The following is an 18,438-nucleotide window of genomic DNA, read 5'->3' on the forward strand; positions in this document are numbered from 1 at the left end:
ACCATTTCCTAAAGACTCCATCTTTATCCACCTGTTAAAAATTGTCTACCCAAATGCATTTTTCTGTATAAAATCCCCATAGGCCACACTTTTCTCAACTACATGTCCACCTCTCCCTTACTATGTCTCTAACATGTCTCTGCCATGAGTTCTTTCTTTGAAAAATAAGGACTTTGCATCCCTAGCCAGGACACAGAGTCTGCCAAGGAGCTGGAACTGAACAGAGACAAGCCAAGTGGAAAGAGCTGTGCAGATCTTTTTGGGTCTCCATTATAGACATTATAGACACAGCAATTACTGCCCCTATCTAAAGAATCAATACCTACTTGGAAGTTGTACCATTTTGTTTTCTGTTCTTTATATTTTAAACATTTCTTCTGTCTTTTTTTTACAATAATAAAAATAATTTATACCCACTCATAAAGAATAAAGCAAAAATTATCATAATCTCATGCTCCAAGACAACTATTATTAGCTTTTAGGTGTATCTCTTTCAGCTTTTCCCCTTATGTGTGCATATTTGACATAATACAGTTCCATAGTCAGATAAATTCAATTTCACAAATATTTCCTGAGTACCTTCTATATTTCTGGTACTGTTCTAGTTTTTAAATTTTAATAATTTTATGTTATGCATATGGGTGTATTGCTTACCTGTATGTCTGTGTACCACTTGTATCCTGGTGCTGGAGAGGGTCAGATGAGGGCATAAGATACTCTGGTTGTGAGGCATCATGTGTGCTCTGGGAATCCAACCTGGGTTGTCTGGAAGAACGACCAGTGGTCTTAACCACTGAGCCATCTCTTCTGTCCCCAAGTACTGTTGTTCTAAATACAAGAGAGACAGCAGTAAAGAAAATAGACATAATATTTGCTCTTGTTTAACATATATTAAAGTCAAAGAAATTAACAAAAATAAGAAATGATACTTCTATTAGTAGTAAGCAGTAAATGTGATGAGGTAAAGTAAAACGGAAGCCAGGGCTAATGGAGGAGATTTCTGATTCCAGCACTCAGGCTGTGACAGAAGGATAAAGAGTACAAGATCAGTCTGGGTAGCTTAATGAATTCCAGGTCAGCCTTGACTACATAGTAAACTACATAGTAAGCTTTGGAACTCCGTCCCAAAATGAATGAGTGAGTGAGTGGGTGAGTGAGTGAGTGAGTGAGTGAGTGAGTGAGTGAATAGAGAAAAGAGATGAAGACTGGAAGGGAATATTTCAAGAGTGGAAAGTGAGATGGGAGCTGTGATGGAATCTGAAGAAAAGCATTCCAGGCAATAGGAATCGTAAGTAGGATCTCTGACTTAAACTACGTCTAGTTGTTTAATGGGTATGGGGAAGGCCTCTGTAGCTGGTGCACAAGCATCAGGGGAAGGCAGTGGTAAGTGAGGGCCTAAAGCTCTACAGGTAACAGTGGTGGGGTAGAGCAGATTCTCCTGAGCCTTGCTGGATACTGCTAGGACATTTTTCTATGAGATGAATAAACATTTGGGGATGTTTGCATAGTTTCCATGTTTTCTGTACCATATATCATGCCTTGAGATTTTCCCACATCAATCTGTGTCTAGATTTCTGAACATGTCCCTAGGGAAAATCTCTAGAAGTTACTGTCTTTATAAAATGTTAGGAACAAAATGAAGGGAGATCGGGAGGGAGGGAGGGAGGGAGGGAGGGAGGAAGGGAGGGAGAGAGGGAGGTGACATGTGCAGCTTGTGAAAAATTAAGAATACCATTATGTTTGTTCTCAAGCTCCCCTTTATGCATTTTAAGGATATCATAAAATTCACGATGTACATAGTTTTGTAGGCTATTTTCTCTCCTAAGACTGAAACATGAATATTTTCCCATGATGTAGTGGTGTTTGTATGGTCCAACTATGATTTTACCACAATACAAAGTGAATTAATTGGCCACTTTATTTGAACTTGGACATTTGGGTCGTTTCCAGAGTTTCAGTATTAAAAATGAATGTGTGATGAGCATCTTCCTAATGAAATCTCTGCTGTCATTCTGAACAGAGTGCATTCCTAAAAATGGGATTACTAGGACAAAACTTGTATTTCTAGAAGTAGATTTCACTAATAGAAAACACTTATGGATAACATGTCTACTCTGTCAGTGATGTATGGGAGTATCCCCACTTTCTTACAAAAATGTTATCCTTTTCTGCTCTGTACACCCCTCCTATAAAAAGGTGGTAGGTAATAATGTTATCTCCATGTTTGCTTTAATTACTAGCAATTCCGAAAATTTTTCATGTGCTCCTTCCCCACTGACATGCTTTCATTTTGCCTAGAGAATTTGACTAAGCATTTTCTTTTCTTTGTATGCCATATGTATACACGTGTAGTGTGTGTACAAGTGTGTATGTATGTGGGGGTGCGTTTGTTTGGATGCCAGAAGTTGAAGTGTAGTGTCTTCCTCAATTACTCCACACCTTAAATATTGAGACAAAGGACAGTCTAGCTAACCTGTTTCCTATTCCCCAGCCCTGGGATTGAAGGACAGTTGCCAGACCTCCCATCCTGGCTCTTATATGGGTGCTGAGAATTAGAAATCTGCTCCTCGCACTTGCGAGCCAAGTGTTTTGCCCACTAAGCCATTTCCTCACTCCCTTAAAGATTTTATCAATTAAAATGAGCACTTAAAGATGGAATTTTTTGCCATATTAGTTTCAAATAAAAATCTTTTTTACAGGTTTGGGTTTTTTTTTTATGTCTTTGCTGCTCATAGTTCTTTTTAAAAAGGGATAATTGGATTCTAACCATAGCTGAGTGCTCGCAGTTTGAGCTTATTTCATGATGATTAAGTTGAAGAGTTTTGACAAAAGATCTGGAGGGGCCGGTTTAGCTAATCCTAAATTTAGCTTTGAGGGAAAAAAAATGTGTGAGCTGGATATAAAGATTGTTTCCTTTATTACACTTTGAGAAGATGGGGTGCGGTGCAGAAGGGATTAAAGCCGTCTTTGCCAAAAATATTCAGAATTTAGTCAATTCTCTGCACAAATCTCTTGCATGGTGGTGGCGGCGGCGGTGGCGGTGACTATGTACAAGCAAACAAGACTCTATGGAAAAGTACTGCTCTGGCCTGCAGATGTGTGCATGGCTTGGTTTTAATTATCTTCTCCTCTTTTTCTTCTGTTACCCTTTCCAGTAACATTAAAAAGGGCAGTCAGATTAGTTCTCCGACGAGTAGGGACAACCCTTGTTCCACAGAGGCCTGCTCCCATGCATCCTGTTAGCAAGCAGAGGCCTAGGTATCTAGGTAGCTGGCATTTGTCAGGGGTTATGTTCAGGGTTACTATGGCTGCCCAGGGTATTTCAAACAGACTTCAAATAGAAGAATGCTGCCAAGCAGTGAAACTTTGAACGTTATTCCGGTATTTTTATAAGGAAAAAAGGCTCATCAAGAGAATGCCATTTGCTGATGCCGTGTGACTAAGCACAATCGATGGCTGCAAAAGGGGAGAAAAAGTAAAAACAAATGCAAAATCTGGCGATCTTAGTACCAGATTTTGAAGAGTTGACAGGCCTGTGACCTTTGGATGTCAGCCCCGCAGCTTTTAGTCAAGAACTAGAGGACCGTCCCCAAATGGATAGTCTCAAGTGAAAACGAGGGGTGTGTAAGGTGGACAAGGAGTTAAAGGCATGATTTTTCGGACAGCTAAGACAGCTTCCTGGTCCTGTGGGTACTGCCAGGGGAGGGTTATGAGGGACTTTAAAATGAGAGAGAAGCAAGAAGTAAGAGAAACGCGGCCCCATTTTAACCGACGTCATTTGCAAGAAGCGGGCCTTATAAGCCTTAGAGGCAAGGCTCGTCCAGAGGGTCGGCTGGAAGCTACCCACGTTACCTAGGCGACTGTGCTGCTTGGCGGTGAGGGAGCACGCTCCGAGGGAGCCTTGAAACTGTGGCAGGGACCTAGTAGGTACGACCGAGAGGTGGGCTGGGCTTTGTGGCCTGGCCTTGGAGTGGAGGGGGGGGGATGGGAGGAGAGAAGCCAAGACCCCAAGGCTACGTAGGGGGCCTAAGCCACAGCCTACCAGTGCAGGGCGGGGGGGGGGGGTGCTTAGGTGGCTGGGAAGGGCGTGGCTTGAGGCCCCGCCTCCTAGAGGCCCCGCCCCCCGCCAGGCTTTTCTTCCTCCGCCACAGAACGCCGGACGCCACTGTTCGGCTGAGAGGGAGGAGAAACAGGAGTGTTCCGGGGCTCTGCCTAGCCGGGCCCAACCTTTGCTCCAGAGATCATGGCTGCCGAGGATGTGGTGGCGACCGGCGCCGACCCGAGCGAGCTGGAGGGCGGGCTGCTGCACGAGATCTTCACCTCGCCGCTCAACCTGCTGCTGCTCGGCCTCTGCATCTTCCTGCTCTACAAGATCGTACGCGGGGACCAGCCCGGAGCCGGTGGCGACAACGACGACGACGAGCCGCCCCCGCTGCCCCGCCTCAAGCGGCGCGACTTCACCCCTGCTGAGCTGAGGCGTTTCGATGGCGTCCAGGACCCGCGCATTCTTATGGCCATCAATGGCAAGGTGTTCGACGTGACCAAAGGCCGCAAGTTCTATGGGCCGGGTACGGAGACAGGGCCGGGGTATGGGGGAACGGAGACAAAAGAAGGGACCCGGGCAGGGAGTGGGGCAGGGAAGAGGTGAAGGGAGGTGGGACGCCCTGGAGGGAAGGCGGGCGGCTCCCCGAGCGGACCAGGGCCTCGAGGCGGTGGAGGGGGCGGTGCATACGCGGGGGGGGGGGGTGCCCGTGGAGGCTGAGGCTTGGAAGCCGCGGGTGGGAGGGACAGCGAGGCTCGAAGGCCTGGGATGTTGGGGAAGTTTTTGAAGGTAGCGGGCTTTGGCGGGTGGTGGTGGGGGGGGGGGGTCCTGAAAAGAGGAGGAGGCTTCGGACTTGAGAAAAGGAAATGAAGGTGTCTCCAGAGAGGCCCAGACTCTTGAGAAGACATGGAGCCAATGACGCCGGAGGAGCCATGGTGGAATGTAAGGGTGTGGAGAGAGAGAGAAAGTGGAGAAGGGGATTAGTGTCAGGTAGAAGCATTGTTCCTGGCGGAGAATGGTGTGTGTGTGTGTGTATTGTGTGCGTGTGTATACTGTGTGCATGCGCGGTGAGTGCTTGTTTTGTGTGCACCGTTTGTCTGGTGGGGGGGGCGCTTGGAATGTGACATGTATTTGGTATGTGTGTGTGCGCGTGCTGTGTTGGGTGGACTACGATGCTGGAAGATGAACAAGCAAACCAGCTTGATGGAGAGGAGACTAGTTAAGGAAGCATTAAGAGCAGAATGTGGTGGGCCTTAGGAACGTGACAAGCTGATCAGAAACACCATATTTAGTGTATAGTGGGGCGGAGGAACTGGGAGGCAAAAAAAAAAAATCTTTCTTTAAATAAAGATAAATGAAACCAGGGTTGGGAGGGAGAAGTGGGAGGGTACTGAAAAACAATAGGGTAAGGTTGTGAAGCCAATAGGTTGGGGAATGTCAGGAAAAGCCGACCAGAGGGAAAACAAGGGCTGGACGGCCGCTGAAGTGTTGCAAAGGATCCTAGAGATGAGGTTTTTCCAAACCGGATTGCCTGTCAGAATCACCTGATGCTGGTGAAAAATACAGATCCCTGACCTGACCAGCCATGGCCACACTTACATCTGGGGGGAGGGGTGCCAAAAATCTCCATTTTAATACTCTCCTGTAAGCGAAATTTGGAATCAATCAGGTTATAAAAGCCCTGCTTTGTAGAACATTTGAAGAGGAAGAAGACTCCAATATGGAGTTCTCTAAGCACTGGGAACTCAGGGGGTGTGTTCACATGTTCATTGGTCTGAGAAAGAGAAGAATAGCCAGCACTAATCCAAACCAGACATACCCACTCCTTAGTCTCCAGAGTCCAGCCAATCAAAATCACATGGGCACAAGGTTCTCCACGAACCCTCACCCTTCATTTTTGGTTTCAGACATTGTAGAAAATGCATTTCCTGTGGGCATGTAACTGCAAAATGATATGAACACTACATCCTATTTGTCACTACGGTAGTACCTTATCACTAAACCATCATGTGAATACCTGTAATTATTGAGCTAAACCATAAAGTAGTCAGAACAAGCGCATGGGGCATGGTCCTGTGGTTGTAGTTTGCCAAGTCATCACCAGGAGCCTCGGCTCTCTCAGAGAGCCCAGCTGGGAGTCAAACAGCCTCCATCCCAAAGCAGGTAGGTTGGAGTTTGCAGAGTCATCGTGAGGACCTTCGATGTGTGCACAGGAATAACAACTAGCAGTCCGCCTGCATTCTCCATTCTAGAATGTCACTGACCAGCTCTTTGACCTGGGACAATGCATTGTCTCAGGGCCTGTTTTCCCTTGGGGAGAAAAAAAAGTAAGCACAACCCAGTGTGGGGTTTCCCAGTCCCTGCTCTCCAGGGTTCAGGAAGAGTGATGAGGTATATCATAGTGGAAGTAAAAATTATTCATATGAGTGCCTGGTACTATAGGCACAGCACTGTTGTAGGTGCTAGCAAGCAACACACACCTCTGCTCACCAAGCATCTACTTAATGTAGATGTGTAATTTTGTGGTGAACAAAATGTATTCTTCAGAGACTTTTAATATTTGCCTTAGATCTTGGTTAACTATGCATTAACCAGTCCAGGGACCATAATTCCTAAAATGGTGGAGTCCAAACCGAAATAATTTGTTTTTAAACACTGGGTGCTACTATTTCCATTAACAGTACACATTTGCGAAACACATGGGAAGTTAATTCTTTTAACCTTCTCTAGTGGCAGCATATAATGGTGACTAAAGCAGCCCATGTTTGAGACTCTCAACTGCACTTACAAGTTGTCCATAAGGGCTTGCGGTGTATCTCAGCAGTAGAGTGCTTGCCTCGAATATGCAAAGCCCCAATCCATCCTACCCAAAAAGTAGTTCATAAAATTTATCTAATATGTAAGAAAAACATTGGGTCAATTAAGGGTTCAGATGACCACAGTGTAATGAAATACAATTAATTCTCCTACTTGGTATAAAGATTTTAATGTCAGAGTTACCTACTATCCAGCCTACTTTTGAAAAAAAAAAGACATTGTTAAAAGTAGACTGAATTCTTTTCCTTTGCTTATTTAATTAAGTCTAAACAATCACTTTAGGTAAATACAAAATGATCCACTGCTTTCTGGCAAAAGCTTGGTATGATGTTATACATAAGAGCATTTTTCAGGTTTTATAGGATTATTTGGAGACACTGATGGCAGCCTTTTTTTTTTCAATGAAAATTTTAGTGTTTTCACAACTCTGTTTATACTTAAAAACAGTACCAAAACTGGTCTCCTTTGTTTTTAGTTCTTATTTTTGACAGTGAAGGTTATGTAACATGTGGATAGATTTTTGAACCACTGATATTTGTAAAGTTATTTCTCCTGCAGATGCCTCAGGGTTTGAGTCTTGCAATCAAAGATCATTTCAAATATATCAGAATATATTGACAAGGAAATGTTTTCTTTACACTTTAGTGGTTAAGAAACTTTCTCTTGGCTCACGCCTAGACCAGAGCCAACCTGTAGATTCAAAGTCCTCAAGCTGAATTCTGACTCATTGATTGTATACTCGATCCAAGGCCACCCTCAAAAGAATCACTTGTGCTATGTTAGCTATGTGCAGGTCATAGGAGATTTCAAATGCTACACAGTTTTATTCAATTTTCCTTATGGAAGTGACAGTAAATCTCCCAGTGTCCCTTGTATAATGAACAAAGTGTCCGTATACATGGAGCTTAAGAATGGAATTTGAAAATTCAAAGGAAGCATTCAGTGCAAAGAACAATGATGCCATCTTCTGTATTTGAGCCACCCAGAAATGTATTATCTTGTAAAGAATCTATCTTTTGTTTTGTTTTGTTTTTAAAGAGGGACCATATGGGGTCTTTGCCGGAAGAGATGCATCCAGGGGCCTTGCCACATTTTGCCTGGATAAAGAAGCACTGAAGGATGAGTATGATGACCTTTCTGACCTCACTGCTTCCCAGCAGGAGACCCTGAGTGATTGGGAGTCTCAGTTCACTTGTAAGCATTTATTTATATTGTGCCTGGATCAAATTTCTACCAGTAATGCAGATTCATAATCAAAAATAGTTATTACTAAGCATCCTGAAACTTGAGTGCATTTTGACAGGCCCCTAAAGTTTTGGATTGATCAAGTTTGTGGCATGGAGTAATGGCGGCAGTGCTGAGTCATTTGCTGTGATGACATACCAATTTTTAGCCTGTCCTCTACAGAAGCTTGGGCTTCTGATTTTGATGTGTAAGCTTTTGCCTAAAGGTATTAAGATTCCATACTGAGTGTGTAGGGGAAAGGACAATGGCCCGCTTGCCTCCAGGAAGAGAGATTTTCACAAGCCCTCTCTTGTAGCACTTAACTGTTTAAAAGCAGCCCACAGCTCTGTGTAAGAATGGGAGACTTGTATTCTTCCAAACAGCTTCTCATTGAATCTAATTTAGCCTAAGTATAAATTAGGCCTCATCTATAAATGCTGCTTATAATCTACCCAGCAACAATGGTGCCTGCATTGTTAAAGAAAAAGGCAGCACTTTGTTTCAGGCTTATGCTGTGTATGGGAGGGGGGTAAAGTCTTTAGAATTAAGGGGGAAAAAGGAGTTAAATTCAAATCGTGACAATGCAGGGATTTGCTTCAGTCGAACCTAAGTTCCAAGGGTTAAATTATCACTTTAAGATTACTTCACTGGCAAAGATTTGAACTATACTAATCTTTGTCAGATTTTATGGAATGTATGTGAAGACCATGACAGCCAGTGTTGGAGGAAGAGGATTTTTCGTGGAGGGGAAGCTTTTTATCTACTTATCTCCACAATCAGTTAACTAGTCCGTGCTCTTTTAGCTCTGTCCGACCATATTTTTCAGAATAACCTGAGAGAGTTCTTGGTTAATAATTAGCCAGATGTGACACTACCTTTTGAGTTTGGATCTCAAACAGACCTAGTATAGCTTTTAAGTTCAGGACGCAAATCTTTGGACTTTGAAAGCAGCCCAGCTGCCTAACTTTGTCATTAACATTTGCAGCCCAGATGCCTTTGTCATCATGAAGCTAATGAGTTATAATTTAGAATCCACAAAGCTCTGTGTTCTAGAGCCTTCTAGCATCAGTGGGAAACAGGTGATATTTTTCTTTTGCCCACCACCCCTTTTACCTAGGACTAACCCAAGACCCTGTTGTGACACCTCAGCTACACTCAAAGTCATTGTGGATTCCCCTTAAGCAGGTTTCCCGGGTGCTGCCACCACCACCACCCCCTTATGCTGCCTTCGAAGAGGGAAGTTTCAGTTGTTCCCAATGGCGCAGAAGCAGCTTTAGCTACCTGTTTAGGCGGGCTGTTTACTTCTCTCATCCCTCCCCATTTCAGAAAGGAAATTTGCATTAACCCTGGATTCACTTGGTTATAATGGAGCTTGCTGATTCTGACTTCACACCTAACTCCCAGTCATTTGGTTCATGCGCTGTCTAATGGATACTTCCAGGGGTTTTTGGAAGCTTTCTCATACTCTTTAATTCCTAAGGATCTTACTTCTTGCCCTGGTTCCTTCCCATCTGCCTCTGCATATCAGCCTCCTGATCACCCTGTTCAAATGCTCTTACTGAAATCCGCCCTTCATATCTTGGTGATAACGTTGCCAGAGTACTGTTTTGCTGTGTCATTCTTTTTCTTATAAACTTTCAGTACCTTTGCCACGAGTAGGTGAAGTTCAGGTTTCTCGGGCTGGTTTTTCAGGTCTTTCATAATAGCCCACATGCTGATCAGCCAGACTTAGCTCCTCCTATGTCCAAACGCCAGTTCTACTCCTGACAACATGTTCTTACTGGCTTTCCAGATATGCTCAGTCTTGCCTGTGTACCTTTGAATGTGTTTTCATTTTTCTGGAAATAACTCTCACTCATAGTCCATCCATACATTTTCCAAATCATATCTTTCTTTCATGAAGTGCTCTACAGCCCCCTAATTCATAGTGAGGTCTTACTATAAACACTCCCTACAGAGTACTCAGTTCACTGGCATTGCTTGTTGCTTTATAGTTCTCTAATCTGAACAAAACTCTTAATTCCATTTTTGGCAAGGAGTATGATATAATCCTTTTATATCCTTCAAGAAACCTAACACGTTGCTGAGTGTATTGTTTGGATCTCTCGTTTAAAATTAAATGTAGTGTGTTTTTTTGTGTGTGTGAAGCATGAGAATGGCCATTTATGTCTTCTTCTCTGCCCCTCCAGTCAAGTATCATCATGTGGGCAAATTGCTGAAGGCAGGGGAGGAGCCTACTGTGTACTCAGATGATGAAGAACCAAAAGATGAGAATGCTCAGAAGAATGATTGAAGCATTCAGTGGAAGCATATCTATTTTTGTATTTTGCAAAATCATTTGTAACATTCCAGTCTGTCTTTAAAACATGGTGATTTCAATATTTAGAAAAGTTTTGAACTTGCTGTAAATTTTTTTAATTCCCATCACTAGTGACACTGACCAAATTGTCTTAGGATGCATGATGTTTGTGTCACACATCCAGAAAGTGAGCTGCGGTGCTGTCATGCAAATGTTAATGCTGTTTTTCTTCTATCTGTAGTTAGAACAAGCGGAAATGCAATTTGATTTTTCTGAGAGCGAGCAAAGACTTGGGTGTTTCCATGAACTGGTCACAGTGGTAAATGTGCTGGGGATGAAGAAGGATCAACTTTCTAGTCACACTGTTCTCTGAAAACAGGCCCATCTTATTCAATTGACTTAACTGCATGATTTCTGTTTTATCTACCTCTAAAGCAAATCTGCAGTGTTCCAAAGGTTATGGTATTAATTTAAGAGAGAAGTTCAGGAACAAATGAAAACTCGATGTTGGGCTTAGTTGGCACAAATACATTTCCTGTGTTTCTGGACTGATTTAACTGTCCTTGTCCTCATGTGGACACTCTCGACAGAAACAGTAACTCTCTCACACACACTGTGATTGACAGTTGGGGCTAAAACAGCATCTGACATTCAAAGTAGAACTTTGGGAAAAAAAAAAAAAAACCTAAACACATGAAGATCATGGGTCTGGCTTCCCAGTCTTGTTGCTTGTAGCAGGCAATGGTTATGTGGTTATTTGACCAAATGTGAAATTTGAGTGGAACATAGAGGGCAGGAACAGGTGTTTGCTTTTCAAAAAGCCTTCACCGTCATCTCTGAAGAATGAGAAAACACTACATGGCATTAGCTGAGTGATTATTAAAGGAAAATACATTCCTAAGGTAACAAGTTAAATCCTTGTTGTTACAAAATCGTAGTCACTTCGAAAGTAGTAGTCAAGTGTCTAGGTCTTGGATAATACTCTTTGGTTAATACTAAACCTAGCTTAAGTAGACTCTACAGTTGTATAAATTTGTAAAAGTATTATATGAACAACTAGTGAGGTTTCAGACTCTTGTAATTGTAGTTAGTCATTGTATTTTCTTGTGAGCTCTGTTTAATGGTTTTACCTCAAATCAGAAACAAAATGAAGTGTTTGGGTCAGTTAATAAAAAGGTTTTACCCCAGTATAGTGTGACTCGCTTATTTTAATATTTTTAACCCTAAGCTGGGGGGTGGGGTAGTGCTATGCAGTGGCTGTCTTCTGGGCATGACATGGCTGTTGCACCCAGGAATTCTCAGCAACTGTGGTTACCTGCTCACCAGTCAAACTTCAAGCACCAACTGAAGAAGAGCTCATAATCCCACCCCATCTGAGGGGTTCATAGTCTCGCCCCATCTGAGGGGTTCATAATCCCACCCCATCTGAGGGGCTATTGTAGTTGATGACAAATAAGGTGGGTACAGTCAATTTTCTTCGAAGGCGTGGCCACTAGTAGAGGATTCATTCCCCAGTTCCTGGTACACATGGGCAGCACTAATTTAGATGTAGTGGAATATTTGTCTAAAGACTAGGGGACATATTTGGGAGGGTCCAGGGGAGCTGAAGTTTAGATATGGTCATAACACATTGTAGTCATGTGTAAAATTCTCGAAAAGATAAATTTTAATAGTTACATCAGATATAATCATTTGACTTTAGCTTAAAATTGAGTTTAATTTTTGGGTGTTAGACTTCTATGTGTACTAAGAAGAACCGTGTAATTCCAGCACCAGGAAACTGAGGCAGGAAGACTGAACAATATTGAGACTTGTCAAATTCTACCTCTGAGTCAGCTTTCTAAACTGAAGTTCAGAACAATGTTATTAAGAATTATTACTACTGAAGGCACTGGGGTTACCAAGAGTTAAGGAAGTTTGGGGGTTTGTGGCAGGAGTACTTGGCTTTTATTATTTGAAAATTCCATACATGCCCTGCGCTTTGATCATATCCACACACAGCCCCACTTTACCCCTAACCCTCCCAGACTCACTTCAATCCCTTCCCTACAATATGGCCTCTTTTTTCATAAACAAGTTCAATTTATGCTGCCTACAGGAGAGAAGCCATTAACTAGCCTGTGGTGAGCCTGCCTGGGGACATGGGTTGCCTGTTTATTATTCAGAACAAGCATCCATACAGTCCTTAATGTTTTAGAAAGAGCTGACGAAACCCAGCAGGGAAAATTAACAGCCCTAAAGTACCCAGAGTTAAAGGTACAGTCTATACCTTCATTATATAATACTTTGAAGCAGTTTGCTATTTTATGTACAAATACAGTTAACTCTTGAATGATCAAAGACAAATGGGCCTAAAGCTTCTTGGACTAAACTCCCCATTCCACATACATTTATTTTTGGACATTCATAAATTTTAAGTTTCACACACAACTGAGGGAATGAGATGAAATTAAATTCCATAGAGTCAGTTTTGGTACCATTTAACAGCACTGATAAAACATACTGTGTCAAACATGGTGGCATACACCTATAATCCCAGCATTTGGGAAGCTGAAGCAGAAGGATCAGAAGTTCCAAACCAGCCTGGGCTACAAGTGAGACCCTGTCTTGAAAAGATGTATGGTGTGTTTATTTTAAGACAGGACGTCTATACTAACCACACCCACCATCACCACTAAGGTTCTGGGGTCATCACTTAGGAGGCAGAAAGAAGATAAGAGTCAGAGGACGTAGAAGAATGCTGTGACATGCTACCTTCTGGACATGACATGACTAGCACTCTCCCATGCACTCAAGCAGCTCTGGTTACCTGGGCAAGGTCAAGACAGTCAAAATCCCAGTATAGATGGTATATATGACCTCTAGGCCCCACCCTGTACTGAGGATCTATTAGCAGTGGACAGTTGCTTGTGGAGGGGAATCATTCTTTGAGGGTGCGGCCTCTGGTAAGTTTCCCATGCTCCAGTGGATGGCCCATGCACATATGCACAGCACTAACTAGACTTAGCGGGTTATATAAATAAATAAATAAATAAATAAATAAATAAAAAGACATTAAATTGGCAGGGAGTATATTAGGGAAGAAAATTAGGGGAGATGGAAGAGAAAAGTGGGAGGTTCGGATTAGAACGTAGTTCATTGTATACCTGTATGAAATTTTCAAAAATAAGCTTAGATGTACCTAGAGGAGGGTGATTTCGAGTCTGGGTATGATTTAAGTTCATCCAAAATGAAAAACAAACCGGCTTTTAGTTCTATCAACTCTGACAGAGCCAGCTCCTATAGAAAAGGAGTAGAAGAAAAATACTGGAATGGTTTGCAAATGTTAGGGTGTATCGATCTAGGCAACACAATGATCAGTCAATAGTCACTACTGTCACTATTGACAATTTTATTTTTAAATATATTAAAATTAAATATGCATCATTTCTCTAACAATGCAAATAAGCAAAAAGAGCAGCATTAGTGCAACATAGCATACTACAGATAGAAACTTCTCCCCAAAGTGGAATCAATCACCATTTATTTTAAAATCAACACATTAAACAGTTTTGCAACAAAAAACATGTGGATTTGGTTGTGTTTTCAAATTACCTAGGTTACATGGCTTTCTACCTGAGAAATTCATACAAATGAACAGAGCACGTTTACAGACTTTCCCTTACTGGATTAGCAGCACATACAAGGAAAGCATACGAAAACCCCTATTTAACTCAAACAACTCAGGCCCTTGTTTGAAAAGACAAAAAAAAAAGATATGAGAAAATACTTTTCACAACTTAAATAACAACAATATCAAGAAGAAAAGTAGTCGTAACAGTTTGTTCCATTACATTCTTTCCTAAGTCACCGAGTGACAAGCACAAAGTAAGCTATTACATTTCTTGTAAGGCCTATACCAAAAAGGGGTTTCCACAAATCTACAATGCATTACCACAGACAGATACAGAACTCCAGGGTTCAGCAAAAGCAGTATTTGTACTTGTAGGCCCCAGGAGAGCAGTCAACAAACAAATCAAACAAGACAAAAGTGCCGCATCGAAATGACTTAGCACCACACCTGGGACAGGACAAACTGCTCACCTCTGCAATCTGATTCTTTTCTTTGTTACTGAGCAAAGATGCCTAAAATCTCTCAAGAAAAAATATCAAACAAGAGAAGAAATTGAGTGGCTTTTTTGTTTGTTTGTTTGTTTGTTTGTTTGTTTGAAAACGGTCAGCTGCTTTCTAGTACAAACCCATAAATACAATGGAATAAAATGTGTTGGGGCGGGGGTTGGCCAATTTTTCTTGGAGGAAAATATTATGTTGCCAGAAAACAGTCTGACAAAATTTAAGTTGTTAGTAATTTCGAAGGCTACTTTGGGCAACAGTACTTTGACCACGAATAGCCATGAATAGCCATTGCTAGTCCTCAAAAATAAAACGACACAAACAAAAAAAAAGGCACTCTTAACCCATGAGCAATCTTTTGGACTGGACAAGTCAAATCTAGCTTTAACAGTAAAACCAAGCACTGGCTTGTAAGTGAGACTGAACGTGAGAGACAGCACACTATTCACCTGGTTTTATGTAGGTAATACATGTGGATCTGTTACATTCCTTTCTCAGTTTTGAAGCGGTTGAACAGATCTCTCTTCAAATAGGAATACGCAGCTCGATCAATGAAACAACCTGCGGCTTTTACTTCAGGCAAATCATACAATTTTGTAACCATTTCAGACACCGTGTTGCTCAAGAGGCAGTGGATGGGCACACAATGTGAGACACGATAGTAACCCCATCCACTGGCACCCTACCCACCTCCGCTAGCAGATGCCTTCCTGTTGAATGTCCACTTGAGACTGAAATGAATTGCTGCCCTTCACTGGTTCTGTGGATTCCAAACAACTATTCCTGTTGCAGGCAGTCTCTAATTCACTAGTCACTTGCCAGGGCAGGTAGAGCTTTGTTGGGAAAATGAAGGTCAACTAACTGCCCTGAGGTCCTGAATCCAAAGTAAGGCAGAAAGAGTTGGCCAGGATTTCTACAGAACACGCACCACACTAAGGGGAAATCTACAAATGTCTCAATTTAAAAACATATTTAAGAATTCCAAAATGAGTCAGCAAAAAAGATCAATTGCTTATTTCACATCGTTTACAAATTCTGCACACATACAATTCTTCCACAGCTATAAAACTATGGACTTCTCTTTTAATTTTTCCCAACTCCATGGCATTGTTAGGGGCAGAGGAGGCACTTGCTATTGTTTTTATAAAAGTCAGTTTGGGGGATGTTCAGTGACTTTTTACAAACTGATGTCACCCAACCCTGAGTGAAAGGATTACATAGCCTGAAATAGAATACTGTCACAATTTTTCTTCCCAAGTGCCGTTATTGATGCTCCAGGATTTTTTGATATTTCCTTTTGCGAATCCCCCTGATTTTATAAATTCAATCCTGGTGCTTTGCTTTTGTATGGAAAGCTATGGGGTTCATAAAACAAACAAGAAAAATTCTAACAGTCCCATCTATTTAACCATCAAAGGGCAATCAGTCCCCTTTAGATTCTTCTTCTTCGAGAACTGTGAATATATTCATTTCCTTCTGGTGGGTCTCCACAAAACTCTAAGCCATGAAATCTATTACAGGTTCTAGCCTCTGGATCTCTCCTTTATCTAGAATTACTGTGAAGGAAAATTCAGGAACGTTTGTTACCGTACAGACTGCTTCTGACCAAATCTCAGAACACATTTCTCCTTGTCCACCGCTGTCCTCTTTGAAGATAGATGATGCATGACATTCTGACAGCAAAAGAGCTAGAGAAGGCTAAAGTGGCCTTCTTAATGCCAGTCTACTCCTTTACTGCACCAAATTAAAGCTTCAAATAAAATCTGTCCTTGGATCATGAAGTTTTGCAATGACATCGCTTCACCAAGCTTCAGAACCTACAGGTTCCCCATTCCCAAAGCTTGAGGCATTTCGATTCCCACTTGAAACTTTGGCAAGAGGAACAAGTATGTGCACTTGACCCTCTTCTAGTTCTTGTTCTGTGGTTGCTAACAACACAGCTATATTTGGTTTGAAGTTTTTGTTTGCATCAGTTGTTTCCTGTAAATAAGGGTGTTCCTGATCAGAGTGGCCATCAGAACATTTTAAAATACAAAGAGCCAGAGCAGCTGTCTCCTAAGCAGCCGCCATACTCAATGTGCTCCTGGTTGTCGTCATGACCGACATGATAATGGCCAGCATCAAGCATGTAATCTTCAGAACTGTCATATCTTTTAAACCTTCTTACATCCTGGTTATATTCTGACTTCCAGGAGTTCTGCCTTTTTCTGGAGAAGTATCCCAAATAGAAAGCTCTAGCACGCTTTGGTGGCATTAATGGCATATAAAGGGGTCTGTATTTCACATTCTGGCCAAACATACTGCCAGTAACTCTCCTCCTCTTTCTTGTGATGCTCTCTAATTCATCACTGGAACTGGATTCGTGGTAGTAGCCCTCGTCAAACACGGGTTTGGGATCTATTTTTTCTCTAGTTTTGCCTGTGTTCTTGTCAACTCGAATGGAATCACATTCACCCTCAAGCCACGAATATCGCAGTTCATACTTGGACTTTTTACCTGGCGCCCTGACTTTGTACCTAGAGTGCTTTTCCTCACTGTTGAGTTTCCACTCTGAATTCAAGGCCTGCTGACTTGACCTAGTTTTCTGTTGGCAAGTCATGATTTTGTCAGTGTCGAGAGGCCTTCGTTCAGGGGAGCTATCATAGACAGCCACGGATCTTTCTTCCTCCTCTTCGTTCATGCTAAGGGTTTCACTGAAGCACTCAGAATCACTACTGATTTCCTCCAAGAAGTCTGCCAATGGCAAACCTACGTCTGCTGACCTTAACGATGAAGAAACCGGACTTTTTCTTGCATGGTGAGAATCTTTGACCCTGTGGTTGTGAATCTTTTCCACAGGGTCGCTTTCTCCATCACTTGGGGACAGGTGATCTTCAGTTTCACTTGCTGTGTCATTGCAATGGCTTTTTAATTTCTTAGAAAATTCTTTGGCATAATTGGTCTTCCCTGTCTTTTCTGGCTCGGTCTCGGGATCCTTCATATACTCCTTTGGCCAGCCCCCGTCTTGATGCTGGTCTTTTCCTTCCAGGCTCTCCTCTTCACTCAGACTGGTCGAGCGGCACATATGCTTTCTCAGATTGATCTGAAATCCATCCCCCTTAGTGTAGACGTCTCTCTGCCACTGACATGTACTTGTTAGGTGACTCGCTTCGAGGCAGAATCGGGCATATTCTGGAGTCTGATAATAGTTCAATAGATAGTCAATAAATTCATCAGTTTCATAGATCTTCTGCTTCCTGCCATGGTTTATCACAACTTGTCTAGAAGAAAATGACTCATTAGAACTTCCGTAGTCGTAGCCTTCTTTTTCAAGGGACTGGTCTGGATTTGCTGTACTCTGCAAGGAATTCTGGTCAGAGACCAAACTGTAATCGTAGCCATCAGGTAACACTTTTCTAGCTTCCTCTTTTCTGGCTGAGTATCTTAGTTGTTTCACTCCAGGGCTATATGAAGATTTCTGTAACTGGGCCTTACTTCTTTTCTTCACTTTTTGTTTTTGTTTACTGTCAGACTTGGGAACCTGATAGCTTGGCATTTCTTCCTGCAGAGTGCTTAATTCTTCTTCCTCTGGAGGTTTCAATGCAGTCCCTGGGGCGTGTTGCACTTCAGGCTTTGGAACATCGACCTCCTGAGGGTTACACTGCGTGGATCCCTTTAAAGAAAAAAGATTTAATGATCTCTCATGAAAACCCAAAGAGGACCAGCAAGATGACTCAGCAGATAAAGGTGCCTGTTGCTAAGGCTGATGGCCTGAGTCCCAACCCAGGAACCCACATGTGAAAGGGGAGAAAACTCTCTGAAGTTGTCCTCTGACCTCCATACACACACACACACACACACACACACACACACACACTGTGGCATTCTACCCCTCCCCGCTCATACACAAAATAAGTAAATAAACATAAACAAAACACAAAGAGACTGAAATCTTCCAAAAACT

The 18,438-nt window shown here is 42.3% G+C and overlaps 2 protein-coding genes across 8 annotated transcripts in view; one reads left to right on the plus strand and one right to left on the minus strand.

Annotated features, from left to right (window-relative positions):
- Positions 1–660: 660 nt before the first annotated feature.
- The window catches only part of LOC125410709 (A-kinase anchor protein 17B-like), a 49,023-nt gene continuing 31,245 nt past the window's right edge, over positions 661–18,438 (minus strand). For 6 of the 7 annotated variants that reach the window (XM_048450398.3, XM_048450399.3, XM_048450402.3 and 3 more), the window contains one exon: positions 13,754–18,147. In XM_048450398.3, coding sequence (XP_048306355.3) covers positions 16,510–18,147 — 1,638 coding nt within the window. In that variant the 3' untranslated portion in view covers positions 13,754–16,509. Of the gene's footprint in view, positions 829–13,753; positions 18,148–18,438 lie in introns of those variants that run through there. The other variant, XR_015736902.1, reaches the window with a different exon arrangement.
- Pgrmc1 (progesterone receptor membrane component 1) lies at positions 4,153–11,572 on the plus strand. Its single transcript, XM_087902492.1, has 3 exons — positions 4,153–4,568; positions 7,898–8,053; positions 10,273–11,572. Exons 1-3 carry the CDS (start codon positions 4,244–4,246, stop codon positions 10,374–10,376), a joined length of 585 nt encoding a protein of 194 aa, XP_087758618.1. The 5' UTR covers positions 4,153–4,243; the 3' UTR covers positions 10,377–11,572.

The sequence above is a fragment of the Myodes glareolus genome, chromosome X (genome assembly GCF_982192425.1).
Source record: "Myodes glareolus chromosome X, mMyoGla1.1, whole genome shotgun sequence".
In the NCBI taxonomy this organism is placed as follows: domain Eukaryota; kingdom Metazoa; phylum Chordata; class Mammalia; order Rodentia; family Cricetidae; genus Myodes; species Myodes glareolus.

What these genes read in the sequence shown, in the direction of transcription:
- Pgrmc1 (XM_087902492.1), top strand. Translation starts at nt 4,244, where the DNA reads ATGGCTGCCGAGGATGTGGTGGCGACCGGCGCCGACCCGAGCGAGCTG. An exon ending in CCGCAAGTTCTATGGGCCGG is followed by an intron (nt 4,569 to 7,897) that starts GTACGGAGACAG and finishes TTGTTTTTAAAG; the next exon opens with AGGGACCATATGGGGTCTTT. An exon ending in TTGGGAGTCTCAGTTCACTT is followed by an intron (nt 8,054 to 10,272) that starts GTAAGCATTTAT and finishes CTGCCCCTCCAG; the next exon opens with TCAAGTATCATCATGTGGGC.